Source organism: Scyliorhinus torazame, chromosome 5 (assembly GCF_047496885.1).
Source record: "Scyliorhinus torazame isolate Kashiwa2021f chromosome 5, sScyTor2.1, whole genome shotgun sequence".
Taxonomy (NCBI): Eukaryota; Metazoa; Chordata; class Chondrichthyes; order Carcharhiniformes; family Scyliorhinidae; genus Scyliorhinus; species Scyliorhinus torazame.
Genome location: NC_092711.1, coordinates 154,027,385 through 154,049,203, shown reverse-complemented (window position 1 = coordinate 154,049,203; position 21,819 = coordinate 154,027,385). Strand labels below are relative to the sequence as shown.

Here is a 21,819-nt window from a genome sequence, read left to right as displayed (position 1 = left end):
CATACTTTCCCCATGTTGCAGGGTGCTAAGAACTTTCCAGGTTCAACAATGAGTTGAAGCCTTGTCCATACACACACTGGGCTGGTCTTTCCTAAGTCAATGCATTGTAACACTTTCCAGTAACACCAATATTTAAAAGTTTTTGAAGCAGACAGAGCACAGACACATTTTTCCTTCTAGATTCAAAGGCTGATTATATTCAGGTTCCGATGAATTGAGTGACTCTATCCGATTTCCTCTTGGCCTTCACTGCTCTAAGGAGAACAACCTCGGCCTCTTCACAGAACTGAAGTTCCTCATTCCTGTCACGGTACTAAATCCCTGCAGTCTTTCCAAAGCCTTGACATCCTTCCTGAATTATGAGGCCCGTACATGGGACACATTTGCTGAGGAAGAACATTGAAATACAGAGAAGTCATGTTCAGCTTGTTAGATCTTGGTTAGACTACACTTAGAATACTGTGAGCAGTTCTGGGTCTCCATAATTATAAAAATGATAGAGAGAACCAGGACAAGGTGCAAGAAAGATTCCCAAGGATGGTACAAGAATGGAGAGTTTTTAGTTACAGAATAGACTGAACAGACTGGGAGGTATTTTCTCTGGGAAAGAGAAGGCTGATGGTTGACCTGATAGAGACTTTAAGATTATAAAGGGGTTTTATAGGGTTGATGTTGAGATGAAGAGTTCCCACTTGTGGGGGAGGCCAGAAATTGTGGAAACAAAGAAAAGATGATCACTGATAAATTCAGGAGGAACCGTTCTTTTTTTCAGGGAGATTAGAATGTGGACCATGCCACCACATGAAGTGGTTGAGGTGAGAGACAGATATATTTAAGGGGAACCTAGATGAACACATGAAGGGGGAAGGGATAGAACATTCTCCTGATACAGGGGAGTTGAAGTAGAATTGAAGGAAGCTCATGTGGAGCCTAAACACCGATGTAGACCAACTGAGATAATGTCAGAATGAACACGTTTCAGTCCTGACTGTAATTAGCAGCAATAACAGCAAAGTGGAATCTCTGTTCTCACCGGTAAGCTCGCTGGAGTCTCAGCAGGGTGGATGACCCAGGGAATCCCTTTCCAAACTGGATACAGGTGAACGGCCTCTCCACTGTGTGACTGGGTTGTTGTGACAGCAGGCGGGATAACTGAATGAATCTCTTCTCACACAGGGAGCAGGCGAATGTCCCCTCCTCATTGTGAACTCAAAGAACAAACAAAGAACAAAGAAATGTACAGCACAGGAACAGGCCCTTCGGCCCTCCAAGCCCGTGCCGACCATACTGCCCGACTAAACTACAATCTTCTACACTTCCTGGTGGTTGGCAGAATCTGGAAATCCCTTCCCACACATGGAGCAGGTGACCAGCCTCCCCCTGGTGTAAACACGCTAATGTAACAGCAGGTCAGTGGAAAGGGAAACAGCTCTCACTGGTGTGACAATGTTGATGGGTTTCCAGTGCGAATGGGATTTGAATTCATTCCCACAATTCCTACATTACCACGCGTCTATGGTCTCTCCAAAACCTGAATGGTCCGATGTTATTTCAGGCTGTGTAACTGGTTGATGCTCTTTCCACAGTCAGTGCTCTGGAGCACTCTCACTTCCCTGTGTGTATTTCACTGCTTTACCATTCACACTCCCATTTAACATGTTTCAAACTGACAGAACAAAAAATCACTTCTCCAAGATAAAAAGACTGATGATATTCATGACCTGAGAAATCGAGCGCATCAATCAGACCCTGCCGTGACATTTGATTTAGTTTCCAGTCTGTAAAAGCTCCCCTTCTAAAATGCTACAAAAATGGTCATTACTGTCAGTTGCATTCAGTTCAAAGCACTCTCGCCTCTGAATCACAGGTCCCAGTATTTATATCTTACTCAAGGATTTGAGCATAAAAACCAAGGATGACTATTTACTGCAGTCCTGAAGGTGAACTGCAATGTAGAATTTCAGATGAGGAATGACACCGAGCTCTGATGTATGTTTAAGATTCCAGGTCACTGTTTCAAAGAAGAGCAGGGGAGTTATTCCTGACGTCCTGGTCAACATCTATCCTGTAATCATCAATACAAAAAATGTTGGTGGAATACAGATTTTTATCTCTGATGCCAACACAACTGCAGCAAAAATACATGACAGAAATTCAGAATACAAAATTCTACTTGCCATGAAACATCCTTCTCCCTCTCAAACTATAAAGCTCTGTCCCCCCACGCACTCCCTCCTCCCTATTTATTTTAACTGTAATTCATCCCACTATCCTCCTCCTGCTTTTCCCCAATTCTCCTCCCCTGAAGGTGCTGGCTCTTGGGTTCAGTTTCACTCTCACCTATTGTCCTCCCCAATATGTCACCCAGGTGTCGAAATCTTTACACCTTAAGTTAACAAACTGTTTTGCTAAGGGGAGGGAAGGCATGGTGGTGCAGTACTTAGCACTGCTACCTCATGGCGCCAAGAGAAGTTTGCACGTTCCCCCGTGTCTGCTCGTGTCTCATCCCTACAACCCAAAGATGTGCAGAGCAAGTGGATTGGCTATGCTAAATTGACCCTTAATTGGAAAATAAATGTAGCAGCACAGTGGTCCGCACTGCTGCCTCATGGCGCTGAGGACCCAGGGTCGATCCCGGCCCTGGGTCACAGTCCGTGTGGAGTTTGCATATGAGAACATAGAACATAGAACATTACAGCGCAGTACAGGCCCTTCGGCCCTCGATGTTGCGCCGACCTGTGAAACCACTCTAAAGCCCATCTACACTATTCCCTTATCATCCATATGTTTATCCAATGACCATTTGAATGCCCTTAGTGTTGGCGAGTCCATTACTGTTGCAGGCAGGGCATTACACGCCCTTACTACTCTCTGAGTAAAGAACCTACCTCTGACATCTGTCCTATATCTATCTCCCCTCAATTTAAAGCTATGTCCCCTCGTGCTAGACATCACCATCCGAGGAAAAAGGCTCTCACTATCCACCCAATTTAATCCTCTGATCATCTTGTATGCCTCAATTAAGTCACCTCTTAACCTTCTTCTCTCTAACGAAAACAGCCTCAAGTCCTTCAGTCTTCCCTCATAAGATCTTTCCTCCATACCAGGAAACATTCTGGTAAATCTCCCCTGCACCCTTGCCAATGCTTCCACATCCTTCCTATAATGCGGCGACCAGAATTGCAGCAATACTCCAAATGCGGCCGCACCAGAGATTTGTACAGCTGCAACATGACCTCGTGGCTCCCAAACTCAATCCCTTTACCAATAAAAGCTAACACACCGTACACCTTCTTAACAACCCTCTCAACTTGGGTGGCAACGTTCAGGGATCTATGTACATGGACACCGAGATCTCTCTGCTCATCCACACTACCAAGAATCTTACCATTACACAGTACTCTGTCTTTCTGTTCATAGAATTCATAGAATTTACAGTGCAGAAGGCGGCCATTCGGCCCATCGAGTCTGCACCGGCTCTTGGAAAGAGCACCCTACCCAAGGTCAACACCTCCACCCTATCCCCATAACCCAGTAACCCCACCCAACACTAAGGGCAATTTTGGACACTAATGGCAATTTATCATGGCCAATCTACCTAACCTGCACATCTTTGGACTGTGGGAGGAAACTGGAGCACCCGGAAGAAACCCACGCACACAGGGGGAGGATGTGCAGACTCCGCACAGACAGTGACCCAAGCCGGAATCGAACCTGGGACCCTGGAGCTGTGAAGCAATTGTGCTATCCACAATGCTACCGTGCTGCCCTGTTATTCCTTCCAAAATGAATCACCTCACACTTTTCTGTATTGGACTCCATTTGCCACCTCTCAGCCCAGCGCTGCAGCTTATCTATGTCCCTCTGTAACTTGTAACAAACTTCCGCACTGTCCACAACTCCACCGACTTTAGTGTCATCTGCAAATTTACTCACCCATCGTCCTACGCCCTCGTCAAGGTCATTTATAAAAATGACAAACAGCAGTGGCCCCAAAACAGATCCACTAGTAGCTGGACTCCAGGCTGAACATTTCCCATCAACACCACCCTTTGTCTTCTTCCAGCTAGCCAATTTCTGATCCAAACTGCTAAATCACCCTGAATCCCATGCCTCTGTATTTTTTGCAGTAGCCTACCTTGGGGAACCTTATCCAACGCTTTACTGAAATCCATATACACCCCATCAACTGCTTTACCCTCATCCACCTGTTTGGTCACCTTCTCAAAGAACTCAATAAGGTTTGTGATGCACGACCTACCCTTCACAAAACCGTGTTGCCTATCTCTAATCAAAATATTCCTTTCCAGATGATTATACATCCTATCTCTTATAAACCTTTGCAAGACTTTGCCCACAACAGAAGTAAGGCTCACTGGTCTATAGTCACCGGGGTTCCCTCTACTCCCCTTCTTGAACAAGGGACAACATTTGCTATCCTCCAGTCTTCTGGCACTATTCCTGTAGACAAAGATGACTTAAAGCCAAAGGCTCAGCAATCTTCTCCTTAGCATCCCAGAACATCCGAGGATAAATCCCATCCGGCCCAGGGGACTTATCTATTTTCACACTTTCCATAATTGCTAACACCTCTTCCTTCTGAACCTCAAGCCCTTCTAGTCTAGTAGCCTGAATCTCAGTATTCTCCTCGATAACATTGTCTTTTTCCTGTGTGAATACTGATGAAAAATATTCATTTAGCACCTCTTCTATCTCCTCGGACTCCACGCACAACTTCCCACCACTGTCCTTGACTGGCCCTACTCTTACCCTAGTCATTCTTTTATTCCTCACATATCTATAGAAAGCTTTAGGGTTGTCCTTGATCCTACCTGCCAAAGACTTCTCATGTCCCCTCCTGACTCTTCTTAGCTCTCTCTTTAGGTCCTTCCTAGCTAATTTGTAACTCTCGAGCACCCTAACTGAACCTTCACGTCTCATCTTTTCATAAGCCTCTTCTTCCTCTTGACAAGTGTTTCGACTGCTTTAGTAAACCACGGTTCCCTCGCTCGACCACTTCCTCCCTGCCTGACAGGTACATACTTATCAAGGACATGCAGTAGCTGTTCCTTGAACAAGCTCCACATTTCCATTGTGCCCATCCCCTGCAGTTTTCCTCTCCATCCGATGAATCCTATGTCTTGCCTCATCGCATCATAATTGCCTTTCCCCCAGATACAACTCTTGCCCTGCGGTATATACTTATTTATCCCTTTCCATCACTAAAGTAAACGTAATCGAATTGTGGTCACTATCACCAAAGTGCTCACCTACCTCCAAATCTAACACCTGTCCTGGTTCATTACCCAGTTCCAAATCCAATATGGCCTCTCCTCTCGCTGGCCTATCTACATACTGTGCCAGGAAACCCTCCTGCATACATTGGACAAAAACAGACCCATCTAAAGTACTCAAACTATAGTGTTTCCAGTCAATATTTGAAAAGTTAAAGTCCCCCATAACAACTACCCTGTTGCTTTCGCTCCTATCTAGAATCATCTTTGCAATCCTTTCCTCTACATCTCTGGAACTTTTCAGAGGCCTATAGAACATCCTTAACAAGGTGCCCTCTCCTTTCCTGTTTCTAACCTCAGCCCATACTACCTCAGTAGACGAGTCCTCATCAAACGTCCTTTCTGCCACCGTAATACTGTCCTTGACTAACAATGCCACCCCTCCCCCTCTTTTACCACCTTCCCTGAGCTTACTGAAATATCTAAACCCCGGCACCTGCAACAATCATTCCTGTCCCTGCTCTATCCATGTCTCCGAAATGGCCACAACATCGCAGTCCCATGACCTCACTACTCTCAACCTCCTGTATACTGGAGCTACAATTCAGGTTCCCAATCCCCTGCTGAACTAGTTTAAACCCTCCCGAAGAGCATTACCAAATTTCCCCCCCCAGGATATTGGTACCCCTCTGGTCCAGGTGTAGATCATCCCATTTGTAGAGGTCCCACCTACCCCAGAATGAGCCCCAATTATCCAGGAATCTGAAACCCTCCCTCCTGTGCCATCCTTGTAGCCACGTGTTCAACTCCTCTCTCTCCCTATTCCTCATCTCGCTAGCACGTGCCGTGGGTAACAACCCAGAGATAATAACTATGTTTGTCCTAGATCTAAGTTTCCACCCTAGCTCCCTGAATTCCTGCCTTACATCCTTATCCCTACCTATGTCGCTGGTACCTATGTGGACCACAACTTGGGGCGGCTCCCCCTTAAGGATCCTGAAAACGTGATCAGAGACATCACGGACCTTGGCACTTGGATCTCTCTCGTTCCCACAGAATCTCCTATATATCCCCCTAACTATGGAGTCACCAATGACTAATGCTCTACTCCTCTCCCCTTTCCCTTCTGAGCAACAGGGACAGACTCTGTGCCAGAGACCTGTACCCCATGGCGTACCCCTGGTAAGTCCCCCCCCCCTCAAACAGTATCCAAAGCGGTATACTTGTTACTAAGGGGAACGACCGCAGGGGATCCCTGTACTGACTGCTTCCTCCCAGCCCCTCTCACCGTCACCCATCTATCTTTATTCTTCGGAGTAACTACATCCCTGAAACTTCTACCTATGACCACCCTCTGCCTCCCGAATGATCCGAAGTTCATCCAGCTCCAGCTCCCTAACACGGTTTCTGAGTAGCTGAGTGCACTTCCCACAGATGAAATCAGTGGGGACACTGACGGCGTCCCTCACCTCAAACATTCTGCAGGAGGAACATCGCACTGCCTTCCCTGCCTTCCCCTCTAGATAAAAAAAAGAAAGAAAGAGCTTACTTGTTATTCACTCTACTCCTTAGGTTAAAGGAGGTGGAAGGGTAGGGGACACTACAAGTGTAGTGTCTAGGGTTTAGAAACTGCCCAACTTAAATACAGGTAAAAATAAAACACTTAACCAGCAACCACTGTGCCCCAGAGGAAAACAGCAATCAGCTGTTATTTTTTTATTTTTATTTTTATTCAAAAAATATACTTTATTCATAAAATTTATCATAAGCATTACAGAGCATTTCGAATTGTCTTGGCTGTACATTTCCATCAGAGTTACACATTGCCTTGACTTTCTTCCATTCGATTCAATTTTGATAATATTATACACATATCACTGTTTACATTACAATTCCTTCTTAAATATTTACATTGTCATGTTTGTTTTATACATTGGAGTGTTGGTGGCCCAGACCGAGGGGGGTTTACACTGTTACCCGCCCCTCGGTGTACATTTGCTGGAAAGACCTTACACAGTGGTCTTTCCCCATTGCGCCTTGGCGGCATCTGCCCCAAGCTTGAGTGCGTCCCTCAGCACGTAGTCCTGGACCTTGGAATGTGCCAGTCTGCAACACTCGGTCAAGGACAATTCTTTGCACTGGAAGATCAGCAAGTTTCGGGCAGACCAAAGCGCGTCTTTCACCGAGTTGATGACCTTCCAGCAGCAGTTGATATTTGTCTCAGTGTGTGTCCCTGGAAACAGTCCGTAGAGCACAGAGTCCTGTGTCATAGATCTGTTCGGGATAAACCTTGACAAATACCACTGCATCTCTCTCCAGACCATCTTTGCAAAGGCACATTCCACAAGGAGGTGTGTGACCGTCTCATTTCCCCCACAGCCACTCTGAGGGCAGCGTGCATTGGCGCAGAGCCTTCGGGTGTGCATGAAGAATCTGACAGGGAAGCCCCTTCTCACCACCAGCAATCAGCTGTTATTGGCCTGCGCAAATAATTTAAATCTTTACTACTTACCCAGCAGTCACTTGAGTGACACTTGACAACAGGTCCTCCACAAACCATCTTCAAGTTAGGGTGACCACAATGCATGTATGCAAACTTCCCCGCAACAGCCAATCAGCAGCTCCGCTCTACTGCCCTCTGCAGGATGCTTGCCTTCACTTGAACACCTAGGGTCTCTTACTCAGGTACACCTTTAAGTTAAGGTGACCACAATGCACGAATGCAAATTTCCCCGCAACAGCCAATCAGCAGCTCTGCTCTACTGCCCTCTGCTATTCTCCCTGTATCTGTGTGGGTCTCACCCCACTACCCAAAAGGATGTGCAGGGTTGGTGAATTGACCATGCTAAATTGTCCCAGCGTTGGAAAGAAAAGAATTGGATACTCTAAATTTATTTTTTAAATTGGAAAATAAATTAATTGGCTATTTTAATTTTTTAAAATAACTTTTCCTAAGGAGGGCATCACAACCAATGACTGCCCACAATTACTTTGCGTTAGCGCGGGGTTACTGCCATCCCTCCTCCTCACTTTTCATCCCAGTCTCTGAAATTTGGAGACTGGGCTCAGTATGGGTAATGGCGGGTTGGCCTCCCACAATCCCACGCCTTCGAGAAACCGCTTTATCCGCAGTGCTGGCAGGGAGCACGGGACTGCGCATGTCCAAGGGAGAAGTCAGCTGCGCATGCGGAAAAAGGCTATTCCATTGGGCACGTGGACCGCTCTTCTTGAGGTCAAGACTGCATCCGTGGCCATCATCCATTTCCCTTTGTCTTCAAGCGGCTGGCAACCAATGGGAAGAGTTGAACGACCGGAAGGATACTGCTCCTCCGCCAATCAGAGCTCCCCGATTGTCTCAATGCGGAAGCTGGACTTGGAGGTTTCTGCCGAGCAAAGCTGTTGTTCCTCCAACCCTGAATGAGATTGAGCTTCACTCAGGGGTGAGCTGGCAAGGTGGATACAGAACTGGCTAGGTCATAGAAGGCAGAGAGTAGCAATGGAAGGATGCTTTTCTAATTGGAGGGCTGTGACTAGTGGTGTTTCACAGGGATCAGTGCTGGGACCTTTGCTGTTTGTAGTATATATAAATGATTTGGAGGAAAATGTAACTGGTCTGATTAGTAAGTTTGCAGACGACACAAAGATTGGTGGAATTGCGGATAGCGATGAGGACTGTCAGAGGATACAGCAGGATTTAGATTGTTTGGAGACTTGGGCGGAGAGATGGCAGATGGAGTTTAATCCGGACAAATGTGAGGTAATGCATTTTGGAAGGTCTAATGCAGGTAGGGAATATACAGTGAATGGTAGAACCCTCAAGAGTATTGAAAGTCAGAGATATCTAGGAGTACAGGTCCACAGGTCACTGAAAGAGGCAACACAGGTGGAGAAGGCAGTCAAGAAGGCATACGGCATGCTTGCCTTCATTGGCCGGGGCATTGAGTATAAGAATTGGCAAGTCATGTTGCAGCTGTATAGAACCTTAGTTAGGCCACACATGGAGTATCGTGTTCAATTCTGGTCGCCACACTACCAGAAGGATGTGGAGGCTTTAGAGAGGGTGCAGAAGAGATTTACCAGAATGTTGCCTGGTATGGAGGGCATTAGCTATGAGGAGCGGTTGAATAAACTTGGTTTGTTCTCACTGGAACGACGGAGGTTGAGGGGCGACCTGATAGAGGTCTACAAAATTATGAGGGGCATAGACAGAGTGGATAGTCAGAGGCTTTTCCCCAGGGTAGAGGGGTCAATTGCGAGGGGTCATAGGTTTAAGGTGAGAGGGGCAAGGTTTAGAGTAGATGTACGAGGCAAGTTTTTTACGCAGAGGGTAGTGGGTGCCTGGAACCCGTTACCGGAGGAGGTGGTGGAAGCAGGGACGATAGCGACATTTAAGGGGCATCTTGACAAATACATGAATAGGATGGGAATGGAGGGATATGGACCCAGGACGGGTAGAAGATTGTAGTTTAGTCGGGCAGCATGGTCGGCAGGAGCTTGGAGGGCCGGAGGGCCTGTTCCTGTGCTGTACATTTCTTTGTTCGGTACAGTAAATTAACATCGGCCAGAGAAATGTCCAGTGTTGTTATAAGGGACAGATTTGATATATTATTATTGGTTCTATAAAGTACATTTATTATTTCTAGTCTTGTAATATAGTAATGTAACCATGTTATACATTTTCAGTACTCTCTTACCTCAGAGGGTTGTTTATCTCTGGAATTCGTTTCCTAAAGGGACCAGTGGAGTCTGGGGGAGTAATTGAATATATTCAACGATGAGCTAGACAGAATTATTTGTTTTATTATAAGTGCCCAGTCTTTTGTTTCAATTAAGGCCCATCTCCTTTGGACATGTGCAGTTCCAGACTACCCACCTACCTGGGATCAAGTGGTTTCTCCAGCATGGGGAGATTGTGGGAGCTGCGCTCGCCATTATTCGTTTGGAGCCATCTCCAACCTCCTGAGACTCGGATGAAAAGGGAGGGGGTGGACATTGACCCCAACCTGACACAAAGTACATGCGGGTAGTCACTGGATTTGATTGTAACGCCCCCCCCCCACCCCACCCCCCTCCCCCACCTGACCAAAACATATTTTTTTCATTTAAGGTACCCAATTCATGTTTTTTCCAATTAAGGGCCAATTTAGTATGGCCAATCCACCTACCCTGCACATCTTTGGGTTGTGGGGATGAGACCCACACAGACACGGGGAGAAAGTGCAAACTCCCCATGGCCGGGGCCGGGATCGAACCTGGGTCCTTGGTGCCGTGAAGTTAGACAGAATTCTGATTGACGAGGGAGTTGAGGGTCATGGGGAACAGGTAGGAAAATGGACTGAAAGTTAAGATGAGGAGTGAATTCTTCACTCGAGGATGTGGTGAAGCTTTGGAATCCTCTCCCCCAGAGGACTGTGGAGCCTCAGTCATCAAGTATTTTCCAGATCGAGATTCATAGGTTTTGAGATGTTGAAGTCACCAAGAGATATGGGGAAAGAGTGTGGGGAAATGGTGCTGAGCTAGATCGGCCATTGAGCTCATTACAGGGTTGAACAAGTTCAATGGGCTAAATAGCCGACTTCAGCTCCTATTTGTTATGATCTCTGTGTCCAGGACAGGAAGCAGTGAGCATGAATCTGTCAGTCAGCCTGAATCAGCACTTTCAGGAGAATTGGGCGGGTGAATATTTGATACAGCAGAGAGAGAATGGAGGGAGAGTGTGTGGGATGGAGATGTACAGCTTTTGGGGAATGAGTGAAAAGAATGTTCCATAGGAACTAGAATTGTCTGTTCTGAATTTCTATCCTATGCTGACAGAGATGACTTTTGTAAATTGTTCTTCCAGGATATTATAAGAGGAGGATTTACAGACAGAAATCACAAACATCACATCTTAGCACAGTGGGCTAAATAGCTGGCTTTTATAGCAGACCCAGGCAGGCCAGTAATGCGGGTTCAATTCCCGTATCAGGCGCCGGAATGTGTCAACTAGGGGCTTTTCACAGGAACTTCATTTGAAGCCTACTTGTGACAATAAGCGATTTTCATTTCATTTCATTTTCTTGTTATGACAGTCACTTGATTCCTTGGGGAACACACACCCGAGTGAGAGTGTTCCAGAGCACTGACTGTGGAAAGAGCTTTAACCAGACACACAGCCTGACAAAACATCGCCCATTCACAGCGGGGAGGGACTGTACACGTGTTCTCTGTGTGGGTAAGGCTTCAATTGTCTAACCTGGAGAGACACAAGGAGACTCAGAACATGGAGAAATAATGGAAATGCCGGGACTGTGGGAAGGATTCAAAGCCCCAGCTGCACTGGAAGCTCATCGGCACATTCACACTGAGGAGAGGCCATTCAGCTGCTCTCGGTGTGGGAAAGGATTCAGTCAGTCATTCACCCTGCAGAGACATCAGCGAGTTCACACTGGGGAGAAACCGTTCACCTGCTCCCAGTGTGGGAATGGATTCACTCAATTATCCAACCTGCAGAGGCACCAGTGGGTTCACACTGGGGAGAGGCCATTCATCTGCTCTCAGTGTGGGAAGGGATTCTGTGTTTCCTTGTACCTGCTGAGACACCAACAAGTTCACAATTGATTACAGGGTTTGGATTCTGCTGTTATTGTTGCTCCTCAATTACATCCAGGACTGCATTTTGTTCATTCTCACAGTTGGTCAATGGGGAGGGTCGGAGGGTTTCTTTCTGCTGGACTGGCCTTGTGACAAATTTCATAAAGGATCACAGAGTGAAAGGGTGTTTGGAAGGTAGATGACAGATAGTTCCTGTTTCTGTTTGAAACCCTGAAAGAATGCAGGTTTAGATGAAGATAGGCTTTGGTGGTTACATGGTTCTGTCTTAGAAGGAAACTGTCAAGCTATGAGGGGCAAGTTGATTGGGAACTTACAATAAAATGTATAATGATACATAGGTAATCGCGAGCATTTAAGGAATTATTTCATATTTACATAAACTATAGATTCACTTAAGAAACAAAATTCCAACAGGAAATGTGACGCAACCGTGGCTAATAAGAAAAATTAAAGATTCCATTGGGTCAAAGGAAGAGGCTCATTAATCGATTAAAGATTTATTGCTTCACTGATTTATTGGTACCTTGAAGAATCAATGCAGTATAATTTTTAAATTCAGTATACATACAGACAGAAAATGGAATATACACAAGGCAAAGTCATTGTTTCAGATAAAAACATGAGAATTGCTGCACAGGAACTTAATTATGTATCAGAATCTAACACTGTTTCAAGAAAAGTTGCATAAAAGTTCTCGTAGTGAATAAACCATTGTTCTACAAATACGTCTAGTAATGAAAAAGTATTGCAGCTTTAGTAACACAAACATTTACAATATGTAGCAAAACCTTAGCAACAAGCAAGGTTAATGCAGAACACCTTATCTTCAGAGGATTGGTACACGTGGCGGGAGCATGTAGACATTTAATTAATTTGATAGACATTAATGAATCTTAAGTAATGACCAATGTGACAGAGAGTTATTTGAATAAATCAGGAAGCCTCAGCTGAGAATTTGAAACCAATAAGGGGGTTAGACCATTGATAAGAATTTATTTAAGAATAAAGTTTCATGACTAAAGTTTGTTCTGTATTCATGCTTTAAGAAATTCTGAACCATCTATTCATTTCCTAATATTTTCTTCGGTTTTCGTTTATCTCCCTTTATGATTTGATGTTTTATTGAATCTAAGTTTTGATTTATTTTTATGTAAGAGAATCAAGGTGGATAATTAGCAATAAAGTTGTATTTCTGGACACCTCCAATCAACCAGATCTTGGGCTCTTATTGAAGATAAAATAAGAGATCTTATCACTCATATAGTTGCCAAAATAAGTGTAACCCTGAGGATTGGAAACTTCTCTTCGAATTCAGCAAAGGAGGATCAAGAAACTCAAAAAGAGAAAACTGAATATGAGAGCAAACTGGCGAGAAACATTAAAAAACGATTGGAATAGCTCCTTTAAAATGTGAAAAGGAAAAGATCAGCAAAGGCCAATGTGGGTCCATTCCAGGCAGTGACAGGAGAGTTTATAATGGGGAACAATGAAATGGCAGAGAATCTAAACAATGTGTGTCTGTCTTCATGGAGGACATGAAATCGGCCCAAAGGCACGAGAGAACCAACGGACTAGTGAGTACGAGGAACTGAAGGAGATTTGTATTAGTGAAAAAGTAGTACTGGAGAAATTAATGTGGTTCAAAGTTAATAAATCCCCAAAAGCTGCTGCTCTACATCCCAGAGTGTTGAAAGAGGCGGCTGTAGAGATAGTGGATACACTGGTGATCATCTTTCAAAATTCTATAGATTCTGGAATGGTTCCTGCAGATTGGAAAGTGGTAAATGTAATTCCACTATTTAAGGAGGGAGAGAGTAAACGGGAACCACAGACCCATTAGCCTGACATCAGTAGGAGGGAAAATGCTACAATCTATTATAAAGTATGTCATAACATACGAATTAGGAGCAGGAGTAGGCCACTCGGCCCCTCGAGCCTGCTCCACCTTTCAATACATTCACGGCTGATCTGATTGTAACCTCAACTCCACATTCCTGCTAACCCCCCGATAACCTTTCACCCCCTTGCCTATCAAGAATCTATCCAGCTCTGCCTTCAAAATATTCACAGACTCTGCTTCCACTGCCCTTTGAGGAAGAGAGTTCCAAAGACTCGCGACCCTCTGAAGAGAAAAGAGTTCTCCTCCGCCTTAAATGGGCAAGTTGTTACTTTTAAAGTGACTCCAATTTCTAGATTCTCCCACAAGAGGAAACATCCTTTCCACATCCACTCTGTCAAGTCCCTCAGGATCTTATGCGGTTCAATCAAGTCACCTAAACTCCATCGGACACAAGCCCAGCCTGTCCAATCATTCCTCATAAGACCAGCCTCCAATTCCAGGTATGAGTCCAGTAAACATATGAACATAAGAACTAGGAGCAGGAGTAGGCCATCTGGCCCCTCAAGCCTGCTCCACCATTCAATGAGATCATGGCTGATCTTTTGTGGACTCAGCTCCACTTTCCAGCCCGAACACCATAACCCTTAATCCCTTTATTCTTCAAAAAAACTATCTATCTTTATCTTAAAAACATTTAATGAAGGAGCCTCTACTGCTTCACTGGGCAAGGAATTCCATAGATTCACAACCTTCTCTGAACTGCTTCCAACACATTTACATCATTCCTTAAATGAGAGCTATACTGTACACAGTGCTCCAGATGTGGTCTCACCAATGTCCTGTATAACTGAAGCATAATCTACTTTTGTATTCAGTTTCCCTCACAATAAACAATAACATTCTATTAGCTTTCCTAATTACTTGCTGTACCTGTATACTCACCTTTTGTGATTCATGCTCTTGGACACCCAGATCCCTCTGAACCTCAGAGCTCTGCAATCTCTCACCATTTTGAAAAGAAGCTTTTTTATTCTTCTGGCCAACATGGATAATTTCACATTTTCCCCACATTATTCTCCTTTTGGCAGATATTTTCCCACTCATGTAACCTATCTATATCACTTTGTACCCTTTGTACCACTTTGATCAGGGGGTTGGATAGGGTGGACAGTGAGAGCCTTCTCCCGCGGATGGAAATGGCTGGCACGAGGGGACATAGCTTTAAACTGAGGGGTAATAGATATAGGACAGAGGTCAGAGGTAGGTTCTTTACGCAAAGAGTAGTGAGGCCGTGGAATGCCCTACCTGCTACAGTAGTGAACTCGCCAACATTGAGGGCATTTAAAAGTTTATTGGATAAACATATGGATGATAATGGCATAGTGTAGGTTAGATGGCTTTTGTTTCGGGGCAACATTGTGGGCTGAAGGGCCTGTACTGCGCTGTATTGTTCTATGTTCTATGTACCCTCCTTATGTCCTCTTCACAATTTACTTTCCTACCTATCTTTATATCATCGGAACCAGAGTTAGTCATTCAGCCCATCGAGCCTGCTCCACCATTCAATACGATCATGGCTGATCATCCACTTCAATGTCTTTTCCCCCACGCTATCCCCATATCCCTGTGTTATTGATATTTAGAAATCTGTCAGTTGGGGAGCACGGTGGCTCAGTGGCTAGCACTGCTGTCTCACGGCACGAAGAACCTGGGTTCGATTCTGGCCCCAGGTCACTGTCCATGTGGAGTTTGCACATTCTCCTCGTGTCTTGTGGGTCTCAGCCCCACAGCCGAATTAGATGTGCAGCGGAGGTGAATTGGCCTCGCTACACTGCCCCTTAATTGGAAAGAAATAATTGGGTACTATTAAATTTTTTAAACAAAAAAAACAAATTTGTCAGTCTCTGCTTTAAACACACTCAGTGACTGAGCTCCCACAGCCCTCTGGGGTCGAGAATTCCAAAGATTCACAACCCTCTGAGTAAAGAAATGTCTCCTCCGAGACCGGTCCTACGTGGCTTCCCCCTTATTTTGAAATTGTGTCCCCTGGTTCCAGATTCTCCAACCAGGGGAAACCTCTCACCTGCACCCACCCTGTCTATTCCTTTCTGGATTTTGTAAGTTTCAATGAATTCCCCTCTCATTCATTGAAACTCCAGAGAAAAGAGGCCTAGTTTCCCCAATCTCCTTTCATAGGAGATTTGCCTGATTCTTCTTTGGCCCCGGTATGATGGTGATCTTCTTGAAGCAAGTGGGAAACTCAGAACGGAGTAGGGAGAGGTTGAGGATGTCCGCAAACACACCTGTCAGTTGGTCCGCGCAGGATCTGAGTGCACGGCAGGGACTCCATCAGGACCTGTCGCTTTCCGAGGGTTCACTTTCAAGGCGGCCAATCTGACTTTGAAGGCTGTGACGGTGGGTATGGGTGTGTCCAAGGCTCCTGGGGCAGTTTGTTGGTTTCCTGCTCGAAATAAGCATAGAATGCATTGAGTTTGTTGGGAGGGCTGCACTGCTGCTGAAGACTCTACTCGGCTTTACTTTGTACCCATTATGTTATTTAAGCCTTGCCACAACCAACGAGAGTCCATGTCGTGAATCTGTGATTCGAGCTTAGTCTGGTATTGTCTCTTGGAGTCTGTGATGGCTTTGCGGAGTCATACCTAGATCTCTTGATTAGGTCAGGGTCGCCCGTCTTGATCTCCTCAGACGTGGCATTCTGTCGGGAGTGAATCTCCCGATTAAACCATGGTTTCTGGTTGGGTAACGTACGTACTACCTTCTTTAACACACAATCTTCTACACACTTGCTGATGAAGTCTGTGATGGTGCTGGTATACTTGTTTAGGTTGCCTGCTGAGTTCTTGAATATGGACCAGTCCACTGACTCCAAGCAGTCACGTGGGAGCTCTTCTGTTGCCTTGGACCAGCATTTGCACAACCTTCTTAACCGGATTCTCCGCTTCAATTTCTGCTTGTATGCCGGGAGAAGGAGCACCGTCTTGTGGTCCGATTTTCCGAAGTGCGGTCAGGGGATGGAGCATCAGGCGCCCTTGATGTTTGTGTAGCAGTGGTCAGGGATGTTGGGGCCCCTGTCGGGACAGGAGATGTGTTGGTGGAGTTTTGGCAGTACACTCGAGGTTGGCCTGGTTAAAGTCCCCGGCCTCGATGAACAAGGCCTCCGGGTATTCTGCTTCATTGTTATTTATAGCGGCTACAATTCATCAAGCGCCTTCTTCACTTCCGCCTGGGGTGGGATGTAGACCGCCGTGATGATGGCAGAAGTGAACTCCATGGAAGGTAGTATGGACGGTACTTCACAGTCGGGTATTCCAGGTCCGGGGAGCAGTAGTTCGCCAGGGTCGCCACATCCGAGCACCAGGAGTTGACGAGGAGAAAAACCCGTCCACCCACTCCAGGGTCAGTCCTGGATGTGATTAACAGCAGGAATAACAGCAGAATCTAACCCAACATCACTTGTGAACCCTTTGGTGTCTCAGCATGTTGGACGACTGCGTGAATCCCTCCCCACAGTGAGAGCAGGTGAATGGCTTCTTTCCAGTGTGAACTCGCTGGTGTCTCCGCAATGTGGATGATGTTTGAAATCTCTTTGTGCAGTGAGAGCAGCTATACAATCTCTCCTCAGTGTGAATGCGCTGTTGGGACAGCAGTACCTAAGAGCTTTTAAACCCACTCCCACAGTCGGAGCATTTAAAGGTCTCTTTTTGCTGTGAGTGACATTGTGGCTCAGCAAGTGATGACTGAGTGAATCTTTTCCCAGTCGGAGAGGTGAACGGGCTCTCCCCAGTGTGACCTCGCTCGTGTTTCATCAGGTTGGATGAGGTTCTAAAGCTCTTTGTGCAATGAGAGCAGCTGAACGGTCTCTCCTTAGAGTGAACACGCTGGTGGGACATCAGTAGCTGTGAGCTTTTGAAACCCCTCCTGCAGTCAGAGCATTTAAAGGGCCTGCTCTTGGTGTGAGTGACATTGTGTTTCAGCAGGCTGGATGATTGAGCAAATCCCTTAGCACACACAGAGCAGATGAACGGCTACTCCCCGGTGTGAAGTCGATGGTGTGTCTGCAGGTGGGGTAACCGAGTGAATCCCTTATCACACACAGTGCAGATGAATGGCCTCTCCCCGGTGTGAACTCGTTCGTGTCTCTGCAGGCTGCCAATGTTAGTGAATCCCTTTTCACACTGAGAGCAGGTGAAAGGCCTCTCCCCAGTGTGAACTCGTTCGTGTTTCCGCAGGTTACCAATGTCAGTGAATCCCTTTTCACAGTGAGAGCAGGTGAAAGGCCTCTCTCCAGTGTGAACTCGCTGGTGTGTCTGCAGGTGGGATAACCGAGTGAATCCCTTATCACACACAGTGCAGATGAACGGCTTCTCCCCGGTGTGAACTCGCTGGTGGTTCTGCAGGTGGTGTGACTGAGTGAATCCCTTATCACACACATTGCAGATGAATGGCCTCTCCCCAGTGTGAACTCGTTCGTGTTTCCGCAGGCTGCCAATGTCAGTGAATCCCTTTTCACACTGAGAGCAGGTGAAAGGCCTCTCTCCAGTGTGAATTCGTTCGTGTCTCCGCAGGCTGCCAATGTCAGTGAATCCCTTTTCACACTGAGAGCAGGTAAAAGGCCTCTCTCCAGTGTGAACTCGTTTGTGTTTCCGCAGATTGCCAATGTCAATGAATCCCTTCCCACACACAGAGCAGGTGAAAGGCCTCTCTCCAGTGTGAACTCGCTGGTGTGTCTGCAGGTGGGATACCCGAGTGAATCCCTTCCCACAGTCAGAGCAGGTGAACGGTCTCTCCCCAGTGTGAACTAGTTTGTGTCTCTGCAGGGTGCCAATGGTAGTGAATCCCTTTAAACACTGAGAGCAGGTGAACGGCCTCTCTCCAGTGTGACTGCGTTGATGCCTTGCCAGCTCGTGTAGGGCTTTGAACCCCTTCCCACAATCCTCACATTTCCATGGTTTCTCCATGGTCCGGGTGATCTTGCGTCTCACCGCGTTGGACGATCAGTTCAATCGTCGTCCACACACTGAACACCTGTACAGTCTCTCCCTGATGTGAATGGTGTAGTATGTTTTCAGGCTGTGTCACTGGTTAAAGCTCTTTCCACAGTCAGTGCTCTGTAACAGTCTCACACGGGTGTGTGTGTGTGTCTCAGTGCTTTTCCAGACACACTGTTGTTTAAAATCTCTTGAAGCAGACAGAATAGACAAACATTTCTCCTTCTAGATTCTAAGGTCAATGATCCCAAGAATTGAGTGACTCAGTCAGTTCTTGACGTGATATTTAGTTTGAGATATCGGCCTCAAACTCCTCTCGTTCGAACTTCCTGCAAACAGATTTTACAATAGTAATCATTGTTAGTACAGGATAGAAATTCAGAACAGACAATTCTAGTTTCTATCGAACATTCTTTCCTCTGTCTTTCCCTGAAATGCTCTAAATCTCTATCCCACACACTCTCCCTCCATTCTCACTCTGCTGTATCTAATATTCACCTTCCCAATTCTCCTGAAGGTGCTGATTCAGGCTGATTGACAGATCCAAGCTCACTGCTTCCTGTCCTGGACACAGAGACCTGAACATCTTCATGCAGGCTGCCAGACAGATATATGTCTAGATTACTGGATGAAAAATGTGTGTAATATACAGACTGTATTCACTTACTTTCCCTCCCAATTTTCCTGAAGGTGCTGATCAACAAATCTAAACTCACTAAAACCTGTACAAGAGTAGAGAATCTCCAGACAAGTACACTTACTGATTAGAGATAGGGAAATCGGAGGAAGAATTTTATTTAGCCATGGAGTAGTCATGACAGGGAACTCACTGCCCACAAGGTTTGTGGAAGTCGAGATGATCAATAATTTAAAATAAAATAGGATGGTCACTTGAAGAAAATAAATTTGCAGGGGAACAGGGATATCGAGGGGGAATGGGACTGACTGGATTGCTGTACAGAGAGTCAGCATTGACTTGAGTTACCAAATGGATTCTGTCAGTGCTGCAATGACTGTATGACTGGAAATATATAATGTAGGTACAGTACTATTTACAAAACTAGAAATAATAATGCATGGATGTTATTACAGAACCATCAATAATATATATAATACATACTATATAACAACACTAGACAAATCTCTGCCGATATTAAATTTTTAAAAATTAATTTACGGGATGTGGACAATGCTGGTTAGGCCAGCATTTATTGCCCTTCCCCAGTTGCCCTTCCGAAGTAGTGGTGCGTTGCCTTTTTGAACTGCTGCAGTCCTGGAGGTGTAGGTACATCCCCTGTGCTGTTTTTTTTCATTTGCTTTTTATAAATTTAGAATACCCAATTCATTTTTTACAATTAAGGGGCAATTTAGCGTGGCGAATCCACCTACCCTGCACATCTTTGGGTTGTGGGGGCGAAACGCACGCAAACACGGGGAGAATGTGCAAACTCCACGCAGACAGTGACCCAGAGCCAGGATTGAGCCTGGGACCTCGGCGCCGTGAGGCAGTACTAACCACTGCTCCACATCCCCCGTGCTGTTAGGGAGGGAATTCCAGGATGTTGCCCCAGGGACAGTGAAGGAACGGCAATATATTTCCAAGTCAAGGTGGTGTGTAACTTGGAGGGGAACCTCCAGGTGGTGTGGTCCCAGATATCTGCTGCTCTTGTCCTTCTAGATGGTAGTGGTTGTGGGTTTGGAAGGTGCTGTCTGAGGAACCTTTATGAGTTACTGGTGTATCTTGTAGATGGTATACACAGCTGCTACTGTTTGTCGGTGGTGGAAGGTTTGAATGTTTGTGGAAGGGGGTGCAATCAATCAGGCTGCTTTGTCTGGATAGAGTAAAGCTTCTTTGTTGTTGGAGCTGCACTCATCCAGCAAAGTGGAGCGCATTCCATTACACTCCTGACTTGTGCTTGTAGATGTCTGGTGGACAGGCTTTGGGGTATCAGGAAGCGTGTTACTCGTCGTAGGATTCCCAGCCCTTGATCTGCCCTGGTAGCTACAGTATTAATATGGCTAGACCAGTTCAGTTTCTGATCAATGGTAACCCCCAGGATGTTGGTTATGCGGGTTTCAGCGATGGGAATGCCACTGAATGTCAAGGGGTGGTGGTTAGAACCTCTCTTTTTGGAGATGGTCATTGCCTGGCACTTGTGTAGTGCGAATGTAACTTGCCACTTATCAGCCCAAGTCTGGATATTGTCCAGGTCTTACTGAATTTGGGCATGGACTGCGTCATTATCTGAGGAGTTGAGAATGGTGCTGAACATTGTGCAGTCATCGACAAACATCACCACTTCTCACCTTATGATGGAAGGGAGATCATTGATAAAGCAGCTGAAGATGGTTGGGCCTGGGATACTGCCCTGAAGAACCCCTGCAGTGATGTCATGGACCTGAGATGATTGACCTCCAATCACCACAACCATCTTCCTTTGTGCCAGGTATGACTCCAACCAGTGGAGAATTATCCACTGATTCCCATTGACTCCAGTTTAGCTGGGGCTCCTGATGCCATACTCGGTCAAATGCTGCCTTGATGTCAAGCGGAGTCACTCTCACCTCACTTTTGGCATTCAGCTCTTTCGTCCAAGTTTGAACCAAGGATGTAATGAGGTCAGGAGCTGAGAGACCCTGGCGGAACCCAAACTGAGCGTCCAGGAGCAGGTTATTGCAGAATAAGTGCCACTTAATCAGATCTTTGATGACTCCTTCCAACACTTTGCTGATGATGGAGAATGTTCTGACAGGGAAATAATTGGCTGGGTTGGATTTAGCCTGTTTACTGACCCCTTAAATGCCAACCATCTCCTGGAGAAACCAGCCCTTTAATTGTGAACATCCTTTTAGCCAGACAAATAAATGTGTCAAGCTGAGGGAGCAAAGGATGTCAATGTCTTTAAGAGAGAGAGACCTGGGCCAAGCTTTGCAGAGTCTGCACCCTTCCTGGATTCACTTCCTTTCCCTTCAGTTGCTGCAAGTTACCAATTGAAGGTCAGAATGAGAAAAGAAATGGAAAGGGGGAGAAAATAAATAGTTTTACTCACAGATATTGGAGACTGGAGTCTGTGTGAAGCTCAAGCTCAATCAGGGTTGGAGGAACAACAGCTTTGCTCGGCAGAAACCTCCATGTCCAATT

The 21,819-nt window shown here is 45.9% G+C and overlaps 1 protein-coding gene across 1 annotated transcript; it reads right to left on the bottom strand.

Moving 5' to 3' along the window:
• Positions 1–12,317: 12,317 nt before the first annotated feature.
• LOC140420129 (uncharacterized) lies at positions 12,318–21,817 on the bottom strand. The gene is made up of 2 exons (XM_072504151.1): positions 21,728–21,817; positions 12,318–19,006 (listed from the first exon to the last, which is right to left on the bottom strand). Exon 2 carries the CDS (start codon positions 18,645–18,647, stop codon positions 17,715–17,717), a length of 933 nt encoding a protein of 310 aa, XP_072360252.1. The 5' UTR covers positions 18,648–19,006; positions 21,728–21,817; the 3' UTR covers positions 12,318–17,714.
• Positions 21,818–21,819: the final 2 nt, after the last annotated feature.